Source organism: Solanum lycopersicum, chromosome 9 (assembly GCF_036512215.1).
Source record: "Solanum lycopersicum chromosome 9, SLM_r2.1".
In the NCBI taxonomy this organism is placed as follows: Eukaryota; Viridiplantae; Streptophyta; class Magnoliopsida; order Solanales; family Solanaceae; genus Solanum; species Solanum lycopersicum.
Genome location: NC_090808.1, coordinates 13,954,276 through 13,978,327, shown reverse-complemented (window position 1 = coordinate 13,978,327; position 24,052 = coordinate 13,954,276). Strand labels below are relative to the sequence as shown.

Sequence of the window (24,052 nt, the reverse complement as noted above, 5' to 3'; positions counted from 1 at the left end):
TTTTGTTATTATTTCTAGTAAGTTTTATTTGGAAACAGTTTTAGGTCAACTATAGAAGTTAGTACTTAGAAACGATTGGCCAAGCTTTTTTAATTTATTAATTATTAATGGGGTCTCTAAATTTGTCATATCATTATTGGTACCTTTTAAGCAAGCATTTTCTTTTAAAACTTATTCTCTTTTTTTTTTAATGATTTGTATCACAATCTCATTATTAGTTCATTAGAAATTATAAATAACTATTTTTCTTTTCTACTATATTAGAAGAGTGGAGGTACTAACATGTGTGCTTTAGGTCATAAATTCATTTTCTTGAGGACGGTTTTGTCATTGCAACTAATAGTCCTATTCTTAATATTATTCCACATGATTTTGGTTGCAATCTCAGTGTTATAAATGACTTTTATGCCAAATTCTTCATTCCTATGTTAAGTTCATCCTTTGTGATCTTCCCCCTTTACTTACCCATAAACTACACATTTTTCCTTTTCTTTTTATATAAATTGATGGAACATTATTCCCAAAAGAAATAATATGATGTGATGAAGACGATGAATTAGTACGATTTAAAAGAAGGAGATGAACACAAAAATGCAATTTTGGAAATTTCTAATGACATTTTTCTCATTAGTGTATAAATTATATACAAAATACTGGCCAATAATGTCAGTGTTGTAACTAGCTTAGAGTTGAAAATTTGGCTACCTTATTCTTGGAGTCATTTTCCGTACGATAGTGTATATTCGATTGGTCATAATTTATGCGACCTATGAATAATATGTTGTAAATATATATTTACTAAAAATATTTTAGTTACTCACATCATAAGTAATTGATTCTTTCAAATTGACATTTAAAAAATGATTTTCATTTTTCGCACAAATATATATATATATATATATATATATATATATATATATAGATAGATAGATAAATACACACAAATATATATCAAGATAAATATTAAACCGTATATGTGCCGACATTATTCGTCTAGGTTTATTATATATTAGAGATCTATAGTTATATTTTGAATAGATATAATTAACACTGAGAGATTTTATAGTTATATTTTGAATATAGATAATTCATTATTACTATTGTTTGAGATGCTAAGCTAAAAAGGGAAGGAAAAAAAAAGCTTGAGTATGACTTTTTTTCGTTTATTTCCAACTACTGAGTCTATCTGTGCTTCGCTATTTGTGCTTCGCGCAGTGTAAAATATATATTCAAATGGTTATCCAGCAACGGTTATACGATCCTGGAAATATATTATTTGTTGCAGCAGTTATGACTGTTGCAACATATTTTTGAATATAATATAAAAATTTTAAATAAGCCATGTTATCATCCGTATAACTGGTGGCAAGACCACCAGTTGTACAAATTTACTCGATGAGGCAAGAGGCCATGATACATGTCATGCACCTGTCCCTTTGTCATCAGATCATCATCCGTCTAATCCTCTAGAAGATCTTAGCCTCCCTATTGCTATTCATTATGGTACACATAATTGTAAATCCACTTATTTCATTGTTATTTTTTGTTTTCTGAGGCGATTTATCCTCTATATATAGTGTTATTTGTAGTTTTGATGATATGACAAATTTAGGGACCTTGTAAAGGTATCAGGTTCTCAACATGAGTTTTGAAGATGTAACGAAGTCAAGGACCTCATAAAGGTATCAGGTTCCCCAACATGACTAGCTTGTTGACTGCCAGCTGGAGAAGGTATAGAAAGTGGGTGCACATTTCTCAACAGCGTCAGAAAAGTCAGGCCTCTCCAACCAATGGAAAGAGTTTAAGGAAAGGGACTTGTCTCTACAAAAGTCACTTTCCTAAACATTATTCCTTAGTTTTTGCAACTTGATAAAGCATTTTCAAGAACACTTGCAAAGGCCATTGAAAATCAAAACAGAAGAATTATTCAAACAACGACTGAAATCTCAGGAGCATAAAGTGTAGTTGTTTAAGAATATATTCTCTTGGTTTTTACATTGTGAACTATTCCTAAATCTATAAAGGAATCAGTGTGTGATGTTGAAATTCTAAGTTGTCTAGAAGGGATAGCTTAGTGGGTAGAATAACTTCTACTTAGGCTTATCAAGCAATAGAGTTATTGCTTGAACGTGAGATTAAAAACTTTTTCTCACATTTGTGTAACTGGTTTTACTTTTGCTTGCAAAGATTAGTGAAATAGTTGTGAAAATCTTGTGAGACAAGTCGTGGTTTTACTCCCTTAAGCAAAGAGGTTTCCACATAAAATTATTGTGTTGTTAAACTGCATTTATTTTCTGTTCATTCTTGTTTGTGTGTCAAGGGACCTGGTCCATTGATTAATAAGTGGACGCATATATTCCAACAAGTGGTATCAGAGCAGGCACTTTCTATCTGGTTCACACCAAGAAAGTGATATCTGTTCTAGGATGGCTGCCTCACTTAATCTAGAAGAAGGTCAATCTTCAACCAAACCTCCTCGTTTCAATGGGCACTTCTACAGTTGGTGAAAAGTTAGAATGCATGATTTTCTCATGGCTGAAGACAGTGAGCTACGGGATATTGTCTTAGATGGACCATTTATTCCAATGATTGAAGAAAAGGATGGAGAAAAAACTAGGCTTGTTCCAAAGCCTAGACAAAAATATGATGAAGCTGATAAGAAGAAGATCGAAAAAGGTTACAAAGCAAATACTCTTCTTGTCTGCGGGATAGAGCCAGATGAGTTCAATCGTGCCTCAGCCTGTGAGTCTGCAAAAGAAATATGGGACTTCTTAAAAACAACTCATGAGGGAACTGAACAAGTAAAAGAGTCAAAGATTGATATGCTCACTTCTTTGTATGAAAATTTCAAGATGAAAGAAGGAGAAACCATTCATGAGATGTTCACTAAATTGTCCTCCATTACCAATGAGTTGAGAAGCCTTGGAGAACCTATCGGCATGAGCCAGCAAGTCAGGATATTGCTTCGAATTTTTCCAAAGTCTTGGAAAAGCAAGGTTGATGTCATTACTGAAGCAAAAGATCTGAAAGTGCTGACAATGGATGCTCTCATTGGAAATCTAAAGACTCATAAGATGAATCTAAATCATGATATGTCAAAGAAGGAAGTCAAAAAGGATAAGTCCTTGATGCTGAAATACAAATATGAGGAGGACTCCAGTGATGATGATATGGCTTATCTCATCAATAGATTTCAAAAGATTGTGAGAAAGAACAAAGGCTATAGAAGGGGAAAAAATGGTCCTCGAATTGCAACTCAAAATAATACATGTTACAAGTGTGGAAAAGCAAGGCACTTTATTAGAGAGTGTCCTTTGCTCAAAACTGAAAATAAGGAATATCAAAAACCAAGAGCTGACAAATAGAAGAGAAGGGACCTGGTACTCAGTAAAAATGATCGCAAAATTGTTGCTGACTATGTGGTCAAAAAGGCTCTTGCTGCATGGGGAGACTCTTCAAGTGACTCAGAAGATCCTGATGAACCAAATGACGTGTCTAAGGTGGTGGTTCATGAAGAGGAAACCATATTCAATGAAATGTTTGCTTTAATGGCTCATACAGAAAATGAAGAAGAGGACGACAAGGTTAGTGAGAGGAGCAGCAGTCAATGTTGGTATATGGACAGTGGATGCTCTAAACATATGACTGGTGACATAAAAAATTTCCTCTCACTCAAGACACTTCAAGGAGGAAGTGTCTCTTTTGGTGATGGAAAGAAGGGGAACATTTTGGGAGTTGGTAAAGTGGGAAAGTCTCTTGAAGAATCAATTGACAATGTGTATCATGTTGATGGGTTGAAGCATAGTCTTTTGAGTGTATCTCAAATTTGTGACAAGGGAAATGAAGTCAAGTTTACTTCTGAGAAGTGCACAGTGGTCAGTCTAACTACAAAGAAAGTGATTCTCACTGCCTTTATAAGTAAAAAAATCTATGTGGCCAATTTAGAAACGTCTCATGGAGATGATCTGACATGTCTTAGTGCTCAAAATGAAAATGTTGATCTTTGGCATCGTAGACTAGAGAATGTGAGCTTATCTTTATTGAAAAAACTAATTTCTAAGGACATGGTCCAAGGTTTGCCAAAGTTAAAGTTTTGTGAAAACAAAATATGTGAAGCTTGTGTCAAAGGGAAACAAATCAGATCATCCTTCAAGTCAAAGAAGCAAGTAACTTCATCAAGAGTACTGGAGCTGTTACACATGGACTCATGTGGACCTTTGAAGGTTCAAAGCAGAAATGGTAAGAAATACATCCTGGTGATAGTTGATGATTACTCAAGGTACATGGACAAGATTCCTAAGATCAAAAGCAGAGACACCTGAAGAATCGGTAGTGTTCTTCAAAATGATTCGAACTAAATTGAATCAAGTGATTGTTGGGATTAGATCTGATCATGGAACTGAGTTTAAAAACTCAAAACTGGATCAATTTTGCATGGAGAATTGTACTAGTCGTAATTTTTCTGCTCCAAGAACTCCTCAACAAAATGGAGTGGTGGAAAGAAAAACCAGAACCTTGGTGAACATTGCCAGGACCATGATCATTGAGTCAAATCTTCCTCAAAGTTTCTGGGCTGAAGCTGTCAACACAGTATGTCATGTTACTAACAGGTGTATGATAAGGGCTGTTTTGAATAAAAATCCCTATCAGTTTCTCAATATTAGAATGCTTATGTTGAGCTATCTTAGAGCGTTTGGCTGCAGATGTTTTGTGCTGAACAATGGAAAGGATGATCTGGAAAAATTTGATACTAGAAGTGATGAAGGAGTGTTTGTTGGATATTATTCATCAAGTAAAGCATACAAAATTTTCAGCAAAAGAACTCAATGTATTGAAGAAAGCATTCATGTTGTGTTTGATGAAGATGGAAATTTGAAAAGAAATGCATCGAATGATGAAGATTGGGTTCAAGTTGTATCAAATGGATGTCAAAAGTGCATTTTTGAATGGAGATCTGAAAGAGGAGGTATTTGTTAAACAAGCTCTGTATGGCTTGAAACAAGCCCCTAAAGCATGGTATGAAAGGTTGTCAAAGTTCCTGTTGAAGAATGGTTTCAAAAGAGGAAAAATAGACAATATTTTGTTCTTATTAAAAAGAGAACAAGAATTGCTTATTATTCAGGTTTATGTGGATGATATAATTTTTGGAGCTATTTCAGAACACTTGTGTGAAGAATTCTCATCATTAATGGGAAAGGAATTTGAAATGAGCATGATGGGTGAACTGACATTCTTCCTTGGCCTACAAATCAAGCAATCATCAAATGGAATCTCAATCAGTCAGTAGAAGTACATTAAGGAGTTACTGAAGAAATTCAATATGTTTGATTCAAAACCTATTGATACTCCTATGGGAACAAACTCCAAGCTTGTAGTAAAGGAATCTGAATTCCTTGTGAATCAAACCATGTATAGGGGAATCATTGGGTCCTTGTTGTATCTGACTGCTAGTAGACCTGATATTGTTTACAGTGTTGGAATGTGTGCTAGATTCTAGGCGTGTCCTCGTGATTCACATCTGAAGGCTGCAAAACATATTCTAAGATACTTGAAAAAGACAGGGGACCTGGTCCTTTTCTGTCCAGCAGGTGACACTTTTGATCTAGTTGGCTTTGCAGATGCTGATTTTGCTGGTTATCAAGTTGACAGGAAGAGTACTTCTGGAATGGCTCATTTCCTTGGATCTTCACTCATTTCTTGGGGAACTAAGAAACAGAATTTTGTGGCTCTTTCAACAGCTGAAGCTGAGTATGTAGCAGCTGCTGCATGTGTTCACAATTGTTATGGATCAAGCAACACTTGGAGGATTTTGGTATAAACATCAAAGCTATTCCTTTTATGTGTGACAATACCAGTGCAATTAGTATGGGAAAAAAGTCCAGTTCACCATAAGAGAACAAAGCACATTGATGTTGGACATCATTTTTTGAGAGACAATGTTGAAAAAGGGAATATTGTGCTTACATATTGTCCAACAGAGGAACAAATTGCAGACATCTTCACCAAGGCTCTCAGTAAAGATCAATTTGAAAGAAATAGGTTGAAGTTGGGCATGATGATCTCTAACTAAATTCCGGAGCTTCAACAGTTGAATTTCTTTGATGGCTAAATTTGCAGTACAGGTATCCTTTGTGTCAATAATTTATTATCTGGATTAGATCATTTTGGTACCTATTGTAGGTATACTTTCAGGAAGGACTAGCTTAGCAAAGACATGGCTAGAACAGCTGAGGAATGATGATAAAGTTGTGTTATGGGACCTGGTTCCTGTCTAGGTTAGCATTTGTACATTAATTTTAAATTGAAAAAATATGACCGTTGATAATGCCACGTGTCACTCATCGGTCATTCTGACCGTTAGTCCCATCGCTTATTCTTCCAGCAACACATCAAATTAAGGACCTGACACCGTTTCAAATCCTTTTTAAACCCTGTTTCCTCCTTTTTGATTTCTCATCTGTCTCTCAACATTCCTTCACTCAAAAAAAAAAGGAAAAGTTAAAGACAAAATTTGATCTTTTATTCCTTTTTCTTTGTCTTTGAAAAGTTATTTTTGTTCTTATTCTGGGCAAGATGTCTGATCCTTCTCCAACCTCTAAGAAAATGCTCACTGCTCTCAGTGAGATTGAACCTATTGCATTTTACTCTCCTTCAGCAGTAGAGTCCAGATCTAGTGTTCCTTCAAGTTCTCAGCAAGATACTCTTGAAAATCCATTCCATTCCATAGATCTGAACAGCACTAGTATCCCTACTGGACCTGGTCCTTACCATGAGATGTTACCAGACACTCTTTTTGAAGGAGATTTTCCAAGAAATAAATCGTCTGAGTCAAACATTTTGGCAGCAAGTGAAGAAGTGGTAATCGAAAGTCTTGCGATGATGAGAGAAGAAGCTAGGGCTGAACAAAATGAGCCTTTACAAGGTGAAGAGGTAAGAGATACTTAACCCATTTTTGATAAAATCCAGATTCTGGGAGATATCCATATTCTAACTCCTCAGATTCTGAAAGTTATGATGAACCTATCTAATGGAAGGTTGAAAGGAGGGATGTTGGGGTATCAAGAAAGGGAAAAGAAAAGGTAGTGGAAGAGGTTCCTAGAACAAGAGCTACTACTAGGTCTGATGCTAGGAAGTTGATGGTTGATTCCTTAAAGGCTAGTGCAAGATCTACGGCTGAAATCAGGAGTGCCAGAACATTTAAGTATCAAACTTTAGAATGCCTGAATTTGGTGTCGTAAGGGTGTCTGCCGAAGAAATGGACAAGAAAAACAAGAAGAAAAGTTCAGGAAAAACAAATTCAAGGGATCCAAAAAGGTTTGAGAAAGTAAAACCGACGAAGAAGAGTTCTACAGGAAAACGGAAAAGATCACAGGGAACTGGTACCCAACAAAGGGGTGAAGAGGAGGTCAACATGCAAGAAATTGTTGACAACTTGAGAACGCAGGATGTGCTGGCTGGAAGAGTCTTTGAAATGGCAATAATCAATCTTCCCGGCATGGACTCTCTCCATAACATGGTGGAAATTCAATCATGGATGCATATATTCAACAGGAAATCTCCTATCCTTCACGAAGAGGAAGTGCGTGAATTCTACTACAACATTCAATTTAAGGAAGATAGGAGTATCCTTACAAGAGTAAATGATATTGCAGTGCATCTGGATGAGTTTCTGCTGGGCAAAATTCTCACGGTACCTCGAGAGGACACCAGGTCTGTGATTGGGAAAACTTGTTCGGTTGAGTTTGTGTCTGTGGTTTCGAAGATTCCTACAACAAAATGTGCTGGGGTTTTTAAGAAGGTGATGAAGAGCGAGTATCAGTTGGCGTTCGAGTTTGTAAACAAAACTCTCCTCCCTTGGACTGAAAAGAGGACTTCAGCTACTTCTGCTGATTTATTTGTGATGGAGATGTAGTGCAGATTTGAACCTCTGAATCTCCCAGGGCTTATGCTTGAGAACATGTACAAGACTGTCATTTAGAGGAAAGGAATTCATGGTATGGGATACATATACTTTCTTACTGAAGTATTCAAACATTTTAAAATTCCTCTGAGCGTTGGCAGGGTTGGGACTGTGAAACAAACCTTTTCAGAGAATACCCTGGTCGAATGTGAGTGTATCGAAGGGAAAGGCAATCCTTAGAGCAAGATGTCTCAACTCATAGACGATCAGGATCAACTCAAGCATGAGGTTGAAGAGTTAACTGTGCGTTTGAGTGGAAAAGATGCTGAAATTGTTATACTCAAAGCTGAACTACTCACTGCACAGACAGAGGGACCTGGTACTTTCGTGGTTCAAGCCCTGGAAAGAGAAAATGCAGAGCTGAGGGCCAAGGTTATTGCTTTGCAAGAAAACTCAATTAAGGATAATGATGCTGCAAATGATCTACTGACTCTCATTATCAGTCCCTTTCTCATCGACCTCCCCCTTCTTAGTCTGTCCCAAACATTTCCTGTGTCTTCTTTGTGTGGCTTGTCTTTGTGTCGTTGGATTATCAGTTTGTTTTTAATGTAGTAAATGTTATCTTGAGATGCTATTTATCTTATTCCCCTGGTGTTATAGCTAATATCTATTGTGAATGTTTTTCCTTTATGTTTGATTGTTATCAAGCTCTGATCTTATCTGATATTATTGTTGATATTATTGGTTTACTGTATCTCTTTTTTATGATGCCAAAAGGGGGAGTTATAACTGACTGATAAGTGGTAGATGTGTGAGTGAGGGGGAATGCAGTAAGGGGGAATACAATGAGGGGGGAAATTTCTTTTCAGGAGGATGGAATCGTAATTCAAGGGGAACCAGTTATAAAACTGGAGTGGTGCCTGAGTATTGTTTGTTAGGGAAATGTTATTTGTAGTTTTGATGATATGACAAACTCAGGGACCTTGTAAAGGTATCAGGTTCTCAACATGAGTTTTGAAGATGTAACGAACTCAAGGACCTCGTACAAGTACCAGGTTCCCCAACATGACTAGCCTATTGACTGCCAGCTGGAGAAGGTACAGAAAGCGGGTGCACATGTCCCAACTGCGTCAGAAAAGTCAGACCTCTCCAACCAATGACAAGAGTTTAAGGAAAGGGACTTGTCTCTACAAAAGTCACTTTCCTAAACATTATTTCTTAGTTTTTGCAACTTGATAAAACATTTTCAAAACCACTTGCAAAGGCCATCGAAAATCAAAACAGAAGAATTATTCAAACAACGACTGAAATCTCAGGAGCATATAGTGTAGTTGTTTAAGAATATATCCTCTTGATCTTACATTGTAAACTATTCCTAAATCTATAAAGGAATCAGTGTGTGGTGTTGAAATTCTTGTTCAAAGGCATCAAATGTCATTCAACTTAAAAGTCATAATTCAAACTCTGACTTGCATATGCTACTTATCTTAATAATTTGCATGAACTAAACAACAACATATCACTTTACCATACGTCTGCAGCTAACACTTTTACTACGACAAATCTCAATTCCAAATTCAATCCATGAAACTCCACAGTTACTATATACCTTTGATAATGTTAGATACGCACTCAAGATGACAGAGTAACGTATTGATAACACATTATGAGATAATAATAAATATCAAAACAATTGCACGTACTCACATCTCCATCACATTCTACATAGCCACTACTCACGACTCCATCAATAGACTAATAGCATGTTAGAAACACAACATGGTTCGAAGTGGACAGTGAATAAACTAAGATTTGAAAACGTTATTTTGAATGGTACGAAAGTTGAGATTTAAACCAAAAAAAGTAATTGTTGGAAAATGTTACTTGTAGCTTAATTACCACTTATAGATAATTTGGAAGGGAAAATCTCCACGCTAAGAGGCTGTAAAATCAAAGATAGAATATGTCTTCAAGCTTCATGATTTTTGACGTAGAAGCAAACTTCGAAAACCAGAATAAGGGATGTTTACATTCCAACATCTCCATTCACTCCCTACCTGTTGTTACAAACGAAGCACTTAACCAAAAGTCATCTTATGACAAGCCTACAACTTATAATCAAGAGCAGAGACTCATAAAAGAACTTCTATGATTTTAACATCCTATACAGTTGCGACACACAAACACATCATCTGTAATATTGTACAAACACCTTGAACAAAGTTACACATTAAAAAGACTAATAATACATCATGTATTTGAAATCACGACGACCATGAGGCAGAAATGCCCAGATCATACTTCTTTTCTAGCAGAACACCAGGAGCATCTCCAGAACCCACACTCAGAAAGAGAGAGGGGGGAACTCATCTTCATCTTTTAGATGGTATGATGACTTGAGGGTAACCCTGAATGTTTAAAAGCAAGCTTAGGAGTTTTGTGATTGAATACTGTAGGAGTTACTACTAATCAAAGTCGCTCATACCTATCAAGCTCCTTACTAAATACAGAATTTGACCTCTGAAATGCTGGTACTGGAGATACAGGGCTGGACTGTTGAGTAAGAGAAGGAACAGTTCTTTGTTGCCTACTCCTTTCGGAGATGCTTGTTCCCAAAGGCCCCGTGCCAACAGAACCAAAATTAACCGTTCTCTCGGTCGGTAAAACCATACCTGTCATACTATGGTGTCCCCTCCTATGGGGGGATGATAAAGGGTGGACATTACTTTGATCAGCAGAAGATTCAGATTGCACCTGCTCATGGTAACTTCTCCCAAGTGTGTGCATCTCCGAGAAAGTTCCCCGGCCATTAGTTCTGGGAGATCTCAATCCTGCCTGATGTCTACCCTTCACTGTTGATGGCCTATAACCATGTGGAGGATGATTCTGCAAAAATTAAGCCATAAATTACTTACCAAACAAGGAACATACTTTAGCTCACAACAGAAAGAAATGTATGCATAGGACTGACATCCACATATGCAATGAGTATTGCATGTGAGCCCCATACATTTAAAATGCCAATAAACAACAGGTTGAACATGAGTATACCAAATTCGGGAAGTATGTCCCAGTTCCCCGTTGCTTTGGCATCTCTTCCAAGGCAGCATAAGGCATACCATGCATTAACATTGGATTTATGGGGTAAAATGCTTGACTTGGGATAACACCATTTGTACTCCCATGAGAAAACCCATTGGTATTCATATATGAAGGCTGCTGAGCAGCTTCCCATGAGTACTTCATGTGATATGGAGAAGGTGGTGCTTGAGGTACAGTCAGAGCAGGAATATTCAAGGCATGTTCATAAAACCAGAGCCCATACTGCAAATGCTTGAGGTAATTATCATAGTCCGCACTTAGATCAGATAAAGCTTTCGAAGATAGTTCAGCACCACTTGTTGACGCCAAATCCAAGTTCAAATGATCACCTCCAGAGTTTGGAATAGAAGAGATAGCTTCCTTAACATCCAATAGAGTATGCTTCAAGCCATGGACGGTAAAAACCTTCCCCTCATAAGTAGGCAGCGAGGACCCAGAAGAAACATTCTTCTCAGAGTTGCCATACTGTTTCTTATGGTAAATCCCATTTTTCATCTCCCTATTGTACGCACGGGTGTCAGCAAAAAACATATGAGGTGCATGATGAGGCATACCCCGAGTTAATTGGAAGCTTTTGATACTTGAATCACCAAATTCTGGTCTATCTGTAGATATTGAAAGGCCATTCTCAATGGAGCTGGCTAGATCTACTGCATCACCAAAAAGACGGTAACCCAACGGGCTTCCCTTTCCATGCCTCTCTGCCATCAACGGCAGCATAGATTGATGCACCTCTGTAGTGCCTTTCTGATGTCCATCTTCTCTGCAAGAAGATCCATCAGGATTGAGCTTACAAATTCCATGTGTTCCACCATCACTGGCAAAACTTAATTCAGATTTTCCCTGCTCTATTTGTGATGGATCAAAATTTGGAGCAGGAAAGGCAAGACAGAAGTCATTTCTCGGATTTTGAACATCAGGCCTCTCTCCACTATCATGCCGATCCATAGTATTAGGGAAAAAACTATAAAGTTCCTCCACAATATTATCTTCAGATTGTAGAAGAATGCTTTCCAGCTTTCTAGCCCCATAATTGATGGCACTTCGTATCCGGTAGAAATTCCCTGAATAACAGACAGACACGATAGAACATATCACTCAACGGTCAAGGAAAAAAAGGCCTTGGATGACTTACTGGTTCAATGTCCTAATTCGCTTCCACAACCAAACCTACCCTTTTCTCTGAAGCTAGTTATTGAAATGTCATAATCAGGAAATACTAGAAATTACCTGATTATAGTTTTTTCATTCTCAATTGGCAAAAAGAATAATCTGAACCCCACTGGGTATAATCTGGTTTGACTATGAAAAAACCACATTATGTTTGCAAAAATTCTGATTGAATTAAACCTAATTTGCATCCTTTTAACCCTGCCCCGACAACTATGAAATACTACATGTCCAATTTTATATGATACCAGCATAAAATACATTGATTACCATGAGCATTATATGGCAGTATCAAAGAGGATAGAGAATTAAGTTTAGGAGACATTATACCTTTGCTGACGCTGCGACCAAGATTATTACTTTCCTTTAGAGGATCAATTATATTAAGATACTTGTGCTGAATTTTACGGGAATTTAAATCACCATCTTTGGAAGGCACTGAAAACCTTTCAAGACAATATTGAATGAAATCATCGCTGAGCAGTAAATTACCACCATCATTTTCAGGCACCCCAACTGCATGATAGGAAACAAAATCATTGGAACCAAACAAAAGGTGACAGGATCAGGACAAACTGCAGCCAGAACATGTTTCTTACCAACATATTCTGGTAAAGAGGATATGTGAACAGGCCCAGTTAGACTAACATAGTAGTTATCCCAATCGAACTTCCCGAAGTAGTCCAAAAATTTATAGAGAACCTAGAATTCACCATATCATTCATTAGGCTCATCAATATCAAATTGAACCCTGAAATATCATCAGTTAAGCCAGGAGAACTCACTGATAAGGGACCATCTAGTGTTGTATGAAAAAAATGAAAGATGTACAGAACCAAAGTTTCTAAGGCATAAGTAGAAAACAAGCCGTGATGAGCACCAAGAAGCCGGCTTTCATAATAGCACCAAGTTTTTATCAAGATAATGCTGCGCTTAAATAGATGATCTTTTCCAATGAGGCGATCAACCTGTAAAGTAAGCAGAACCCAATAAGTGAATAAGTTCGCTTCCAATGTCACAAACAAAAATGATAAAGACAATTACAAAAAACAAAAGTTGATCCAGAATAATCTCATTCTCCATTTTCTCATTCAAACCCCAGCCACCACCCCTGACTCCTTCCCGAAGGATTATCAAGAAAAGAACAAAGCTTCGCGTTATCAGAACATCAACATCTTCTCAATTACAGTAGTCATGGTTTCATCAATTTATAATCATTTTAAACCTTGAAATAGTTTTTTTAAATTGAGCTCCCAAGATTTGACTATGGCTAATGCTAGAGGTGTGGCAAAATTGGCTAATGGTAAAGGAGACGCTCATCAGCTATGTTGCTCGGGCTCTTTACAAATGTCAACAGGTGTGTGCCGGATTCACCAAAATTAGTGTATTTTTGGAGAATCCGACACAGGTGCAGCATCAAAAGTGAAGAGTCTGACTAAGCTCATTAGACCAAGAGGGGGATAGAGACGTCATGCTTCCATAAACTCTAAAACCAAGAGGGGGATAGAGACGTCATGCTGGGGAGATAAAGCACTCAAAGAGGCGTTGTGACTTTGGGTATTGTATGTGTATAAAGGTAGATGAGGTTAAAGGTGTCATAAGTAGGATGCGCAGGGGAAGAGCGATCAGGCCAGATGAGATACCAATTGAATTATGGAGGAGCAAAGGCAGGGCGTGTATCTAGTATTCAGAGTTTGACGTGGCTATTAAGAACTACTGAAATGACTTGCTCCTACGAAACCAAGACGGGTTTTTGGTGTTAGCTCACCGTTGCAGGATCGCTACCACATATTATCATATGAAAATACCACATCAATCTGTTATGTATGAGTGATATATGGAGCGGTTAACTACATTATATAATGAAGTTTTTAAGATAGCAAAAATGTCTAAAGAGTGGAAGTGGATTACAATGATTTTGTTGTACAAGAACAAGGGTAACATTCATAGTTGCAACAACTATAGGATTATAAATCTTCTAAGTCACACTTTAAAAGTTTGGGAGAGGGTGGTGGAGCTGAGGGTCAGGAGGGGTGTGTCGATTTCCGATATACATTTGGATGCATGTCACGACGAATCGACGATCAACTGCAGAAATCATCCATCTTGTTAGGAAACTAGTAGAAGAGTGTCAGGAGAGGAAGAAGGGCCTTTACATTGTGTTCATCGACCTAGAAAAAGCAAACGACAAAGTCTCAAAGGAGGTTTATGGAGATGCTTGAAGACTAACGGTTTCAGTGTGGCGCACGCTACGCCGATCAAAGGCATGTACGATAGAGCCAAAAACTAGGTAAGAACACTAGAGGAGACTCGAAGCATTTTTCAGTCGTGATTATGTTGCAATAAGGATCAACTCTTAGCTCGTTTTTGCTTGCTTTGGTGATAGATCAATTGACACAAAAAATTTAAGGTGAAGTGTCATGGTGAATGTTATTTATAGATGACATAGTGCTGATGATGAGACATGTAGTGGAGTTGACGCTAAATTGGTGGTTTTGGAGACAGAGCCTGGAGTCTAAAGGTTCAGGTTGAGTACGACCAAAACAGAATATTTTCAATGCAAGTTCAGTGACGTAACGCCTGATGTTGACGTGGAAGTAAGTCTTGATTCACATGATTCACATGCCATCCAAAATTCAAGTATTTTGGGTCTATTATCCAATGAAAAGGAAAATTATCACACATCGTATTGGTGCACGGTGGATCAAACAGAGGTTCGCATCTAGAGTATTATGTGATAAGAAGGTGCCACCAAAACTTAAATGGAAGTTCTAAAAAGTGGTAGTTTGACCAACAATGTTGTATGGGATGAAGTATTGTCCAACCAAGTACTCTCACATTCAGAAGATGAGGATGTTGTAGTGGATGTGAGGGCCTACAAGGAGCGATAAGATTAAAAAATGAAGATATGTAGGACAAGGTAGGAGTAACATCAGTGGAGGACAAGCTACAGGAAAGAGGTTGAGGTGGTTCGTACATATGAAAAGGAGATGCACGGATGCCCCAGTGTGGAGGTGTGCTACGGACGGTTTCAGGAGAGGTAGAGGTAGGACGAAGAAGCAATACGAAATAACACAGTAGCTTACCGAGGAAATAACATTAGATAGAAGATTGTGGAAGACACGGATTGAGGTAGAAGGTTAATAGGTAGTAAAGTGTTGCTTATTCTTCCTTACTAGTAGTCGTCGTATTTCTCCTATAGTGATTGTCCCTAGATTTCAGGTATTATCTACCATCTCTCACACTATTTGTTGTACCTATGATGATGGGGGTTTAAGAGACTCAATTTCTCTATCTTCTACATGAAAATGATGTCCTCAATGTCATTCTATGCCTTTTTTTTATTATGTTTCCTTATGTTTCAGATCATTGAGTCCTGAGAGTACTTAAACATGATATAGAAGGAACAGCAGGCAAAAAAGGAAAGACATGAGCAAATTTTGAGTGAGACATCGCCTAATGGGTTTGGCGTATTGCAAATCTGCCTGGGGTTTGTCGAAAGTAACAGTTCAATCCACTTCTGTGCATCGACGACCAACAACAGAAAAGACCACTCGGCATATCGCTGAAGTGCTTTGACAAAGACAAAATGCATCGCCTGAAATTATAGTTGCCTGAGGGAAAAATCAATTGCACAAGACAAAACAGCGAGGTAAAACAAAGTCAGCTTATCGCCGAACGGTTTGGCGAGTCTAATCAAAATCGCCAAAATGGCTCCAAGGACAATTATATGAATACTATCTCTGACGTATAAATATAATTGGAGGACAAAGAATGAGTACTTTTGCACTTTCTAAATTCTAACATTCTCTGCAAGCGCTTAGTAATTGAAAAAACCTGTACTTGGGAATGGTGGAACATTCTTGTGATTCAATACGTTTGGCAAGAAGTACAGTGGGCACTCACACATGTGAAAAGGTCAAAATAGTGTAGCACAAGTGTATAGGATGACTTTGGCTGGAACCATTTATTGCCTGAGGATGGAACAAAACTACAGAATTTTAGACATATCATACGACATGGGCATGGAAGAGGCTCCCAACAAGACAGATTAGGTAGTAGATTACAACAACTCAATGAATAAACCTTTTATTGATGTAATAGGTGTGCAGGGATAGTTATTAGTATGTGATGCTTAGCAGAATTTGGGGCTTCATGTCCTAGCCTGCTTTTTTGATGTTTTGTAATGTTCACTTGGTGAATAAAATATTTACTTAACAAAAGGAAGTCCACAACCAGTGACATTGGAAGGAACTGATATAACTTTAATAACATATCAAACCAACTAATAAATCTGAAAATGCAACTATTCAGCCCCATATTTTTCAAGATTGCAAAAACAATCTTTTAATACTTGTATCTTGACACATTTAGCATAGCAAGACAGGCAAAAAGACAACATGCCCAGAGTAATATTTTACAACACAATCAACTGCATATAGAGTGTATTGTTCAACAGTTCAACAACCACCTTCTAATATTTAAAAGAGGTAAGTTTCACAAAAGTTTACACCTACCTGCTCAAGAAAGCCGAGAGTACAAAGGCCACCTATTTGGTTTAAGGAAATATCAACAACTATGTTCTGCACAATGCATTTTACAAGCTTAACCTGCCATATGAGAGTAAAACGTCAGAGTTCAAAGCTTTAGCATTAACAATGATAAACTTAAGACACGAATTTGCAAGGAACAAGAGAATAAAGTTGGTGAGATGCATGTGTAATATGCAGGGAATATGCAGGACATGATACTATTTGCAAGAGAGCTTTGAGCCTTGATATACTACCTTTTTTTTATAACTTGGTAATCATCTGAAAGAGTGGCGGGATGAAGTCACTAGTTGGAGGGTAGAGAAATGGAGTGCAAAAAAAATACAAAAGGCAATCCTCTTTGCATGGTTCAAACAATTTAGGGAAAAAGGATCAGCCAAGAACTTAGGAGTGGAGAGACCAGTGTATAAAGTCAACATTGTTCTTTTATTCCGTTTGTACTTTTGGTTGAAGATCCCTTTATATACCTAGTTGTTGACTTCAAAAACTTAAGAGGTATTTATGTCTAAACATGACATAGACTTGGTGCTCTTCATAAAAAAGATCTTGATTTACCCCACCACCAACAAGAAGGGGAAAAGAACTTGCTAGTCGAATGGTTTCCCGAAAGCATAACTAGTAAATCCAGGTCACCAAGGAAACAGATGATTGGGATTTCATCAAAAAAGAAACTCTAATCATGCCAAATTTGAGAACTTTTATACAAACATAAAATAAATAAAAACTATGCCAAATATGATGTTAGCTAAATTAGTACAGGTAGCAATTTAGTGTTTCCAGTGTGTTATGTGAAAAGCAAAGGAGAGAGCGATCAAAGGATAGAAAAATAAAGGAAAAGGAAATACAGCTCACAAGATGATAAGTTATATCATGGGAATAAACACGGAAATCAAAGTTGAACTTGATGATTATGACGATTCAGATACTTCACTAAATCGATCATTGATACAAACAACTAAAGTTCAGTTAACCTTGTTAAAGTATATCACCATCTCATGTAAAAGCTTCAATTGTTAGAGAGCACACTTAAAATTTACTTAATTGTGTTTTCAACACGCTCCCTCATGTGCATTCATGTGCGGACCTGATTCTTTTTCCAGGGACCAAGCATATGAAAATTCTTTTTAATAATGGATGGTGGTGAAACTCAAACCAAAGACCCCTGCCGGTTCTAATACCATGTTAAAGTATGTTACCATCTCACCCAGCGGTTAGAAAGAGCACGCTTTAATTTACTAATGATGTATCAATAAACCTAATTTAATTCACAACTGACAACAACAGACAACCTAGATTTTCCAGCTTCTTCAGTAAGAACATAATAGAAATAAAATCATTTTTGAGCAACACAATCAAAGAGTTAGGCCTCTAGCAATCAAAGCCGAGCGCTTGAGATTGCACGCGCCAACTAAAAGGTTTACTACTTTCACAGAAGAGGACTTTAAAAATTTCAACTTTTAAGTACCAAGAACAAACCTTATCTTTCCTTAAAAAGGGGGACACGCCTCAAAATAAGATATTTTTCATAAGTAAATATTACTAAAAGCGTAGAAAGTAAACCAACAACATCAAACATAAAGACCAGATGCCAGTCCTGCAAGATGCTTTGTGCCTGATAACACACCATCACATAAAATCGGACGAAGATAGTATAACATATTGAACAGTACAACTAGCACCTCAGCACGAATCAACTGAACATCTTTTACAGAGAATTCTGCATCCTTATTTCGATCTGCTGCTTCAAGCGTAGACACCAGATCATCAGCAAAAGCATCCTCAAAAAATTTTCCAACAAATGCGGTCAAATCAATATCTCCATCAGGAAGATAGGTCTTTAATGGGACAGAACCGTAAGGAAATACCTGTAATTGGTTCCAATAAAACATTTCATTCAAGATTTGGACTCAAAGCACAAAATTACATTGAGTGCAAACATAAAATATGAAAACATAAAAATTGTAGAAAATTGGAAAAAAAGAAAAACTCTAAACCAAAAACAAATTTGTCTTGAACTATCCTGTCTCAAATTGAGTAGAGGAAATGATTTATCATAAAATGTGTCAAACGAGATTTACTGTTCTTTTATTTTATTTTATTTTTTAAAAAAATAGAAAGAGATTTACTGTTCTTTCACCAATTTCCCTACCCCTAGCTGTCCTTTTCCCTCCACCGATGTTCCCCTTAAACCTGAACTCATATTATACTTCATGGGGACCAACTCTAAATAGAGAAGCCCCCATGTCACCATACCTCTAATTAACCATGCTATCATCAGCCATCAAAAGATATAGATGAATGGGCCTACATTAACAACATAATCGAAATGAAAGCAGTCACCTAACACGGTTAGAACATTGTTCATACTGCCTCACTATCTTCTTTTCGTTGAATGGTTGTGTATCTTCTCATCTAGGATTCGTCTGGAGGATTTCTAGTCTAATGAAACTTTCTTAATCATAGCAGTGCATTTGAAAGGAAGTTTTGCTATGGATAAACAATTTGGACACCTGAACCATGGATCTAGCCCCATGCATGCACCAGCATAACCATAAATCACAGACGCATCAAATTAAAATTGTAGAAATACGAAGACCTGTCAAACCTTTGCAAAAAAAGATAAAGAAAAACTCCAAACCAAAAAAAATAAAATATGTCCCACTACCTCTAATTAACCATGGTACATCACCCAACAAAAGATATAGATTAATAGGTCTTCATTAATAACATATCCGAAGCAAGTCACCTAACACAGTTAGATTATTATAGTTCATACTACCTAGCTATCTTCTTTTTGTTAATATTGCCTAGCTATATTCTATGTAGCTCGGACTCTCCACAGTTGATGCCGCACCCATGTCGGATCCTCCAAAAATGCACTACTTATGGAGGATCAGACATGCCCCATCATCATTTTTAAAGAGTCCACGCAACATAGGATATCTTGTCATCTAGAAGGCTAGTCCAGAGGCTTTTTAGTCTAATTTTACTTTCTTAATTATAGTAGTGCATTTGAAAGGAAGTTTTGCCAAGGATAAGCAATTTGGACACCTGAACGATGGATCTAGCACCATGCACGCACCAGGTAACCATGATTCATAGATGTACTAGCAAATCGAAACTGTGACCTCATCAAATGATCCAATAGCAATTTTGGAAAGTTAAATTTAGCAATTTAAATTATTATGCGCATGATGTATCATTAACAAGCCTTTCTGACTTAAAATACAAATCAAACCTTCAGAAAAATGTGATGTTAACCATCTTATCTTAACAACTTCACCATTTTATGCCTCAAAATATTCCATCTGAACTAAGAAAAAACTGTGACCTATTTATTTCAATGATAATACACTAGTACATGATGTAAAGTTAGGTGCATATTCCCTCCCATGGACTAAAAGTCGAGTAGTATGTAAGTGGAGAAGGGTAGAAGGACAGACCCATTATTCATCAAGTTCCAACCCATGCTTCAGTTGGAATTTCTCAATGGTTTGTTCTATGACTATTTGCAACCTTATTCCCATTGCATAAATTGAAGTGATCTACCTATTAGAGGTAGTATTGTTATATAACTCTCCTTCTCCTTTTGATCTGTAAACCCCCACCCCCTTCTCGTTAATACTCGACTTCAAACCACCATTATTCTGCTCCAATGCTCAATAAGATATAGCAACTGCATCAACAATCACCAAGTAAGCTTCTAAGTAATCAAAACCATGCCCTAAACATGATCATAACACACCAAGGCAATAAATATAGAGCCTTTTGGCCAAGCGTTTTTAGGTCAGAAGCACTTTTTTTTCAGAAGCATTTTTTTTTAAATTGTGGTGTTTGAGACAAACATACTAAACATTAATAACATATTTGAAATGGAAAGAAGTCACTACGGTTAGAAGATTACAAGCTATCTTCTTTTTGTTGAGCAGTTGTGTCTCTTGTAATCTAGGTTTAGTCCAAAGGTTTTCTACTCTAATTTTACTATCTTAATTACAGTAGTGCATTTGAAAGGAAGTTTTATTATGGATAGATAATTTAGACACCTGAACCATGGATCTAGCACCATTTAAACCATGATTCACAGATGCAGTAGCAAATTAAAATTGTGACCTCATCAAATAATTTAGTAGCGATTTTGGAATGCTAAATTTAGCAATTTAAATCATTATCCTCATGTTTTACCATTTACAAACATCTTTTGGCTTTAACTACAAATCAAACCTTCAGAGATATGTGATGTTACCCATCTTCTCTAAAAAACTTTACCATTGTATACCTTAAATATTCCATCTAAATTGACTCATATATATATATATATAAATTAAGAAATGTGTAATCTAAAAAATGCCCTAGGGCACTGGTTCAATGATCATAGCCTAGTGTATGATGTGAAAGTTAGGTGCACATTCCCTTCCATTGACCAAAAGTGTGGTATGTAAGTGGAGAAGGGTGGAAGGACAGACCCATTATTCACCAAGTTCCAAACCATGCTAAAGTTGGAATTTCTTGATGGTTTGTTCTATGGAAAATTTGCAACCTTGTTCCCATTCCATAAACTGAAGCGATCGACCTATTAGGTATCACTGGCATATAACTCTCCTTCTCCTCTTGATATCTGCACCCACTGCCCCACCCTTTTTTGTTAATACTTTGACTTTACTCTACCGTTATTCTGCTCCTATGTTCAATAAATTATAGCAATAGCATGGACAATCAACGAGTAAGTTTCTATGTAAGCAAACCATGCCCTAAACCTGATCATAAATACACCGAGTCAATAAATATAGCACTTAATGAATGAGCTACACTGATCAAAATTATCATTTACATAAACTAGAATTCAAACCAAACATTGTTTTCCTTTAATTGATAAAGATCAACCAAACAACTCTCTCAACATAATATAAATGCTGCACTCCAGCTAGATGTATAAGACTTCCTAGTACTAAGAACATTCAAGTAAAATTTATTTCCAGCTAAAAGAAATTTCACGTTAGAAAACCTACTACTCAAAAAACTGCAATAACTCTAAATTGTATAAGCTGAAGCCGTATTAATGACTCTCAACTTACAAAGCCATGCTTAACCAAGTTTATCACTTAGTTACTTGACATCCCTTCCCCAATGAACACAACATCCACGTAGACCTACTCGTATTACTTCACAATCATGAAAAATCACTTCCATAAATTGCAGTTCAATCAATCATTTCATGTCAAGAAGACCTTGTTGTAGTGAGAATTCTTAATCATGAACTGTAGGTCATAATGCAGTAACATAATAAACATGAGTAAATCAAACACAAGCTTACGTGAATCTTGTATATAAGCAGCATGTGCACCTGCACCCACTATCTTTCAGTGGGAATTTAAACAAGACAAGCAAATTGAACCATTAACATTAAGCTTATGCTTCTAAAAAAAAAATACTAAACTAAACTACTAAAGCTCCAACTTCCACTTCCAACAACCAAAAGATTAAACACAATTTTAAAAATGTAATGTTAGTCAAAACACTTTACCTCACAACCAAGTGAACCTCGGATCAAGTTCTGAACATATTCAATGACTCTTTGTCTTCGGTTTTCTGATACAGTAGTTGGCTGAACTCTCCGAAGAATGTCCTGAGTAACTTCCTCCGCCACCGCCCATCTCTGAGGCCCAATATCAGAAACAGTTAGGTTTGCAGGTATCTCTGGAGAAGAGAACAAGAACGCCGGTGACTGTGATGGTACCAACATCTCCTGCTCCTCGACTGTACCGCCGTCGTCTGGCTCCCTAAATACACCCAAAAAAATTAAAACTTTGCTATTATCAATTTAATTATAAAACCCCAAATCATTATTTGATCAGAAACTCAACTGGATTCAATGAAACAACAACTCTTAACTCCCAAAAAGAGAGTAAAGAATGAAAAAGATTCTAACTTTTTCACTCTGAAAAGGGGAATTTGGGAGTGATGAAGAAAAGGGAAAAGATTGAAGAGAAAAACAATAGCCAAAATCAAAGTTGAAATTTCCAAGAAAAATGAAACTCAAAAAACATGAATCAAGAAAAGACTAATTTTTCAAAAACTGGGCATTTAGTGAGAATTTAGTAGTTGGTTTTTTTTTTTGTCCCAGAATCTGTTTTCTTTTTTTAATTTAATTATTTCAACATAAAACAAAAAAGATTTTAAATAGAGTCTGCTTTTAAAATGTATTTCTTTAATTTGTAATAATATAACCTTTTTCTTTTTTTTGGGGTATGTGTGTGTTGGAGGTTGGGGTCTGGGTAAAGAATTAGGTGATTGAAATAATGGTGTACTGATATTCTCGATAAATACATTTACCATTCTTGATTTTTAGGCAAAAATCATTAAATTGTAACTACTTACTAGTAAATGTTGTTATTTTTTGGTCCAAGTCTTATTACTAGACTGGAGAAAAAAAATAAATCTTGATAGTAATTACTCCTCTTTTAACTCTTTCAAACCCTAAAACTAATCCTCTCTCACCTACTCTCTTTTGATGGCTTGTATATAGTCAATAAAAAAATAAAGAGGAAATAAATACTCTGTCAAAAATTAAGGGTGTCAATGGTATTTTTAAAAAAGACTCGATCAACTAAATTGAACTGATTTTTAGGTTCTTTTTTTAAAAAAATATAATTAATTGATAATTTTTATAGAAATTTATAATTGTATCGAATAATTGCATAGATTTTTTATCTTATAAAGATAAATCAAAAAAATATTGAATCGTATCGAATAATTAAATTTTATATAAGCTTTAAAATAATAAAACATTAAAAAAATTGCCTTGGACTCAAGATAATGTATAGAAGTGATTACAAACGATAACATAATTAACACTCAAAGTCATCGTGACACAATTATATGAAATCAACATAAAATATAAAATAAAGAAAAATAAATAAATAATATGACAACATTCTTATGGTCTTAATCATTAAAACATCTAATTATATGAAATCAATACATATAGCCTTCCGAGTTTTTGTTAATATCCATTTCCACAAGCCACAAGCCACAATCATCATTCAATAGTCTTCATCATATTCTTCCAAATCAAACCACAGAATTATTTACTTTCTTCTATCACTTGACCTTTTACTTTCTCAAAAATGTCTAAATAAAAAAAATTGATGAATTTTCAATTACAATTCTTTCACTATAAGTTTTAAATGATACTAAAATCTACATAATAATGTCTTTGAGTCTCTTGAACATCTTTATTATAATTTTTGGGTAAAATTTTTATTTATTTCATTGATAGAAGTATTGTAAGACTTTGAAGAATGATCATATTAGTCTTTTAAATTGTTATGTT

At 36.2% G+C, this 24,052-nt stretch overlaps 1 protein-coding gene across 1 annotated transcript; it reads right to left on the bottom strand.

Moving 5' to 3' along the window:
• Positions 1–9,864: 9,864 nt before the first annotated feature.
• LOC101256025 (uncharacterized) lies at positions 9,865–22,907 on the bottom strand. Its single transcript, XM_004246224.5, has 10 exons — positions 22,584–22,907; positions 22,244–22,499; positions 18,402–18,587; positions 16,690–16,782; positions 12,958–13,140; positions 12,772–12,874; positions 12,503–12,688; positions 10,952–12,066; positions 10,386–10,786; positions 9,865–10,308 (listed from the first exon to the last, which is right to left on the bottom strand). The coding sequence occupies exons 2-10, from the start codon at positions 22,460–22,462 to the stop codon at positions 10,245–10,247; spliced, it is 2,550 nt and encodes an 849-aa protein (XP_004246272.1). The 5' UTR covers positions 22,463–22,499; positions 22,584–22,907; the 3' UTR covers positions 9,865–10,244.
• Positions 22,908–24,052: the final 1,145 nt, after the last annotated feature.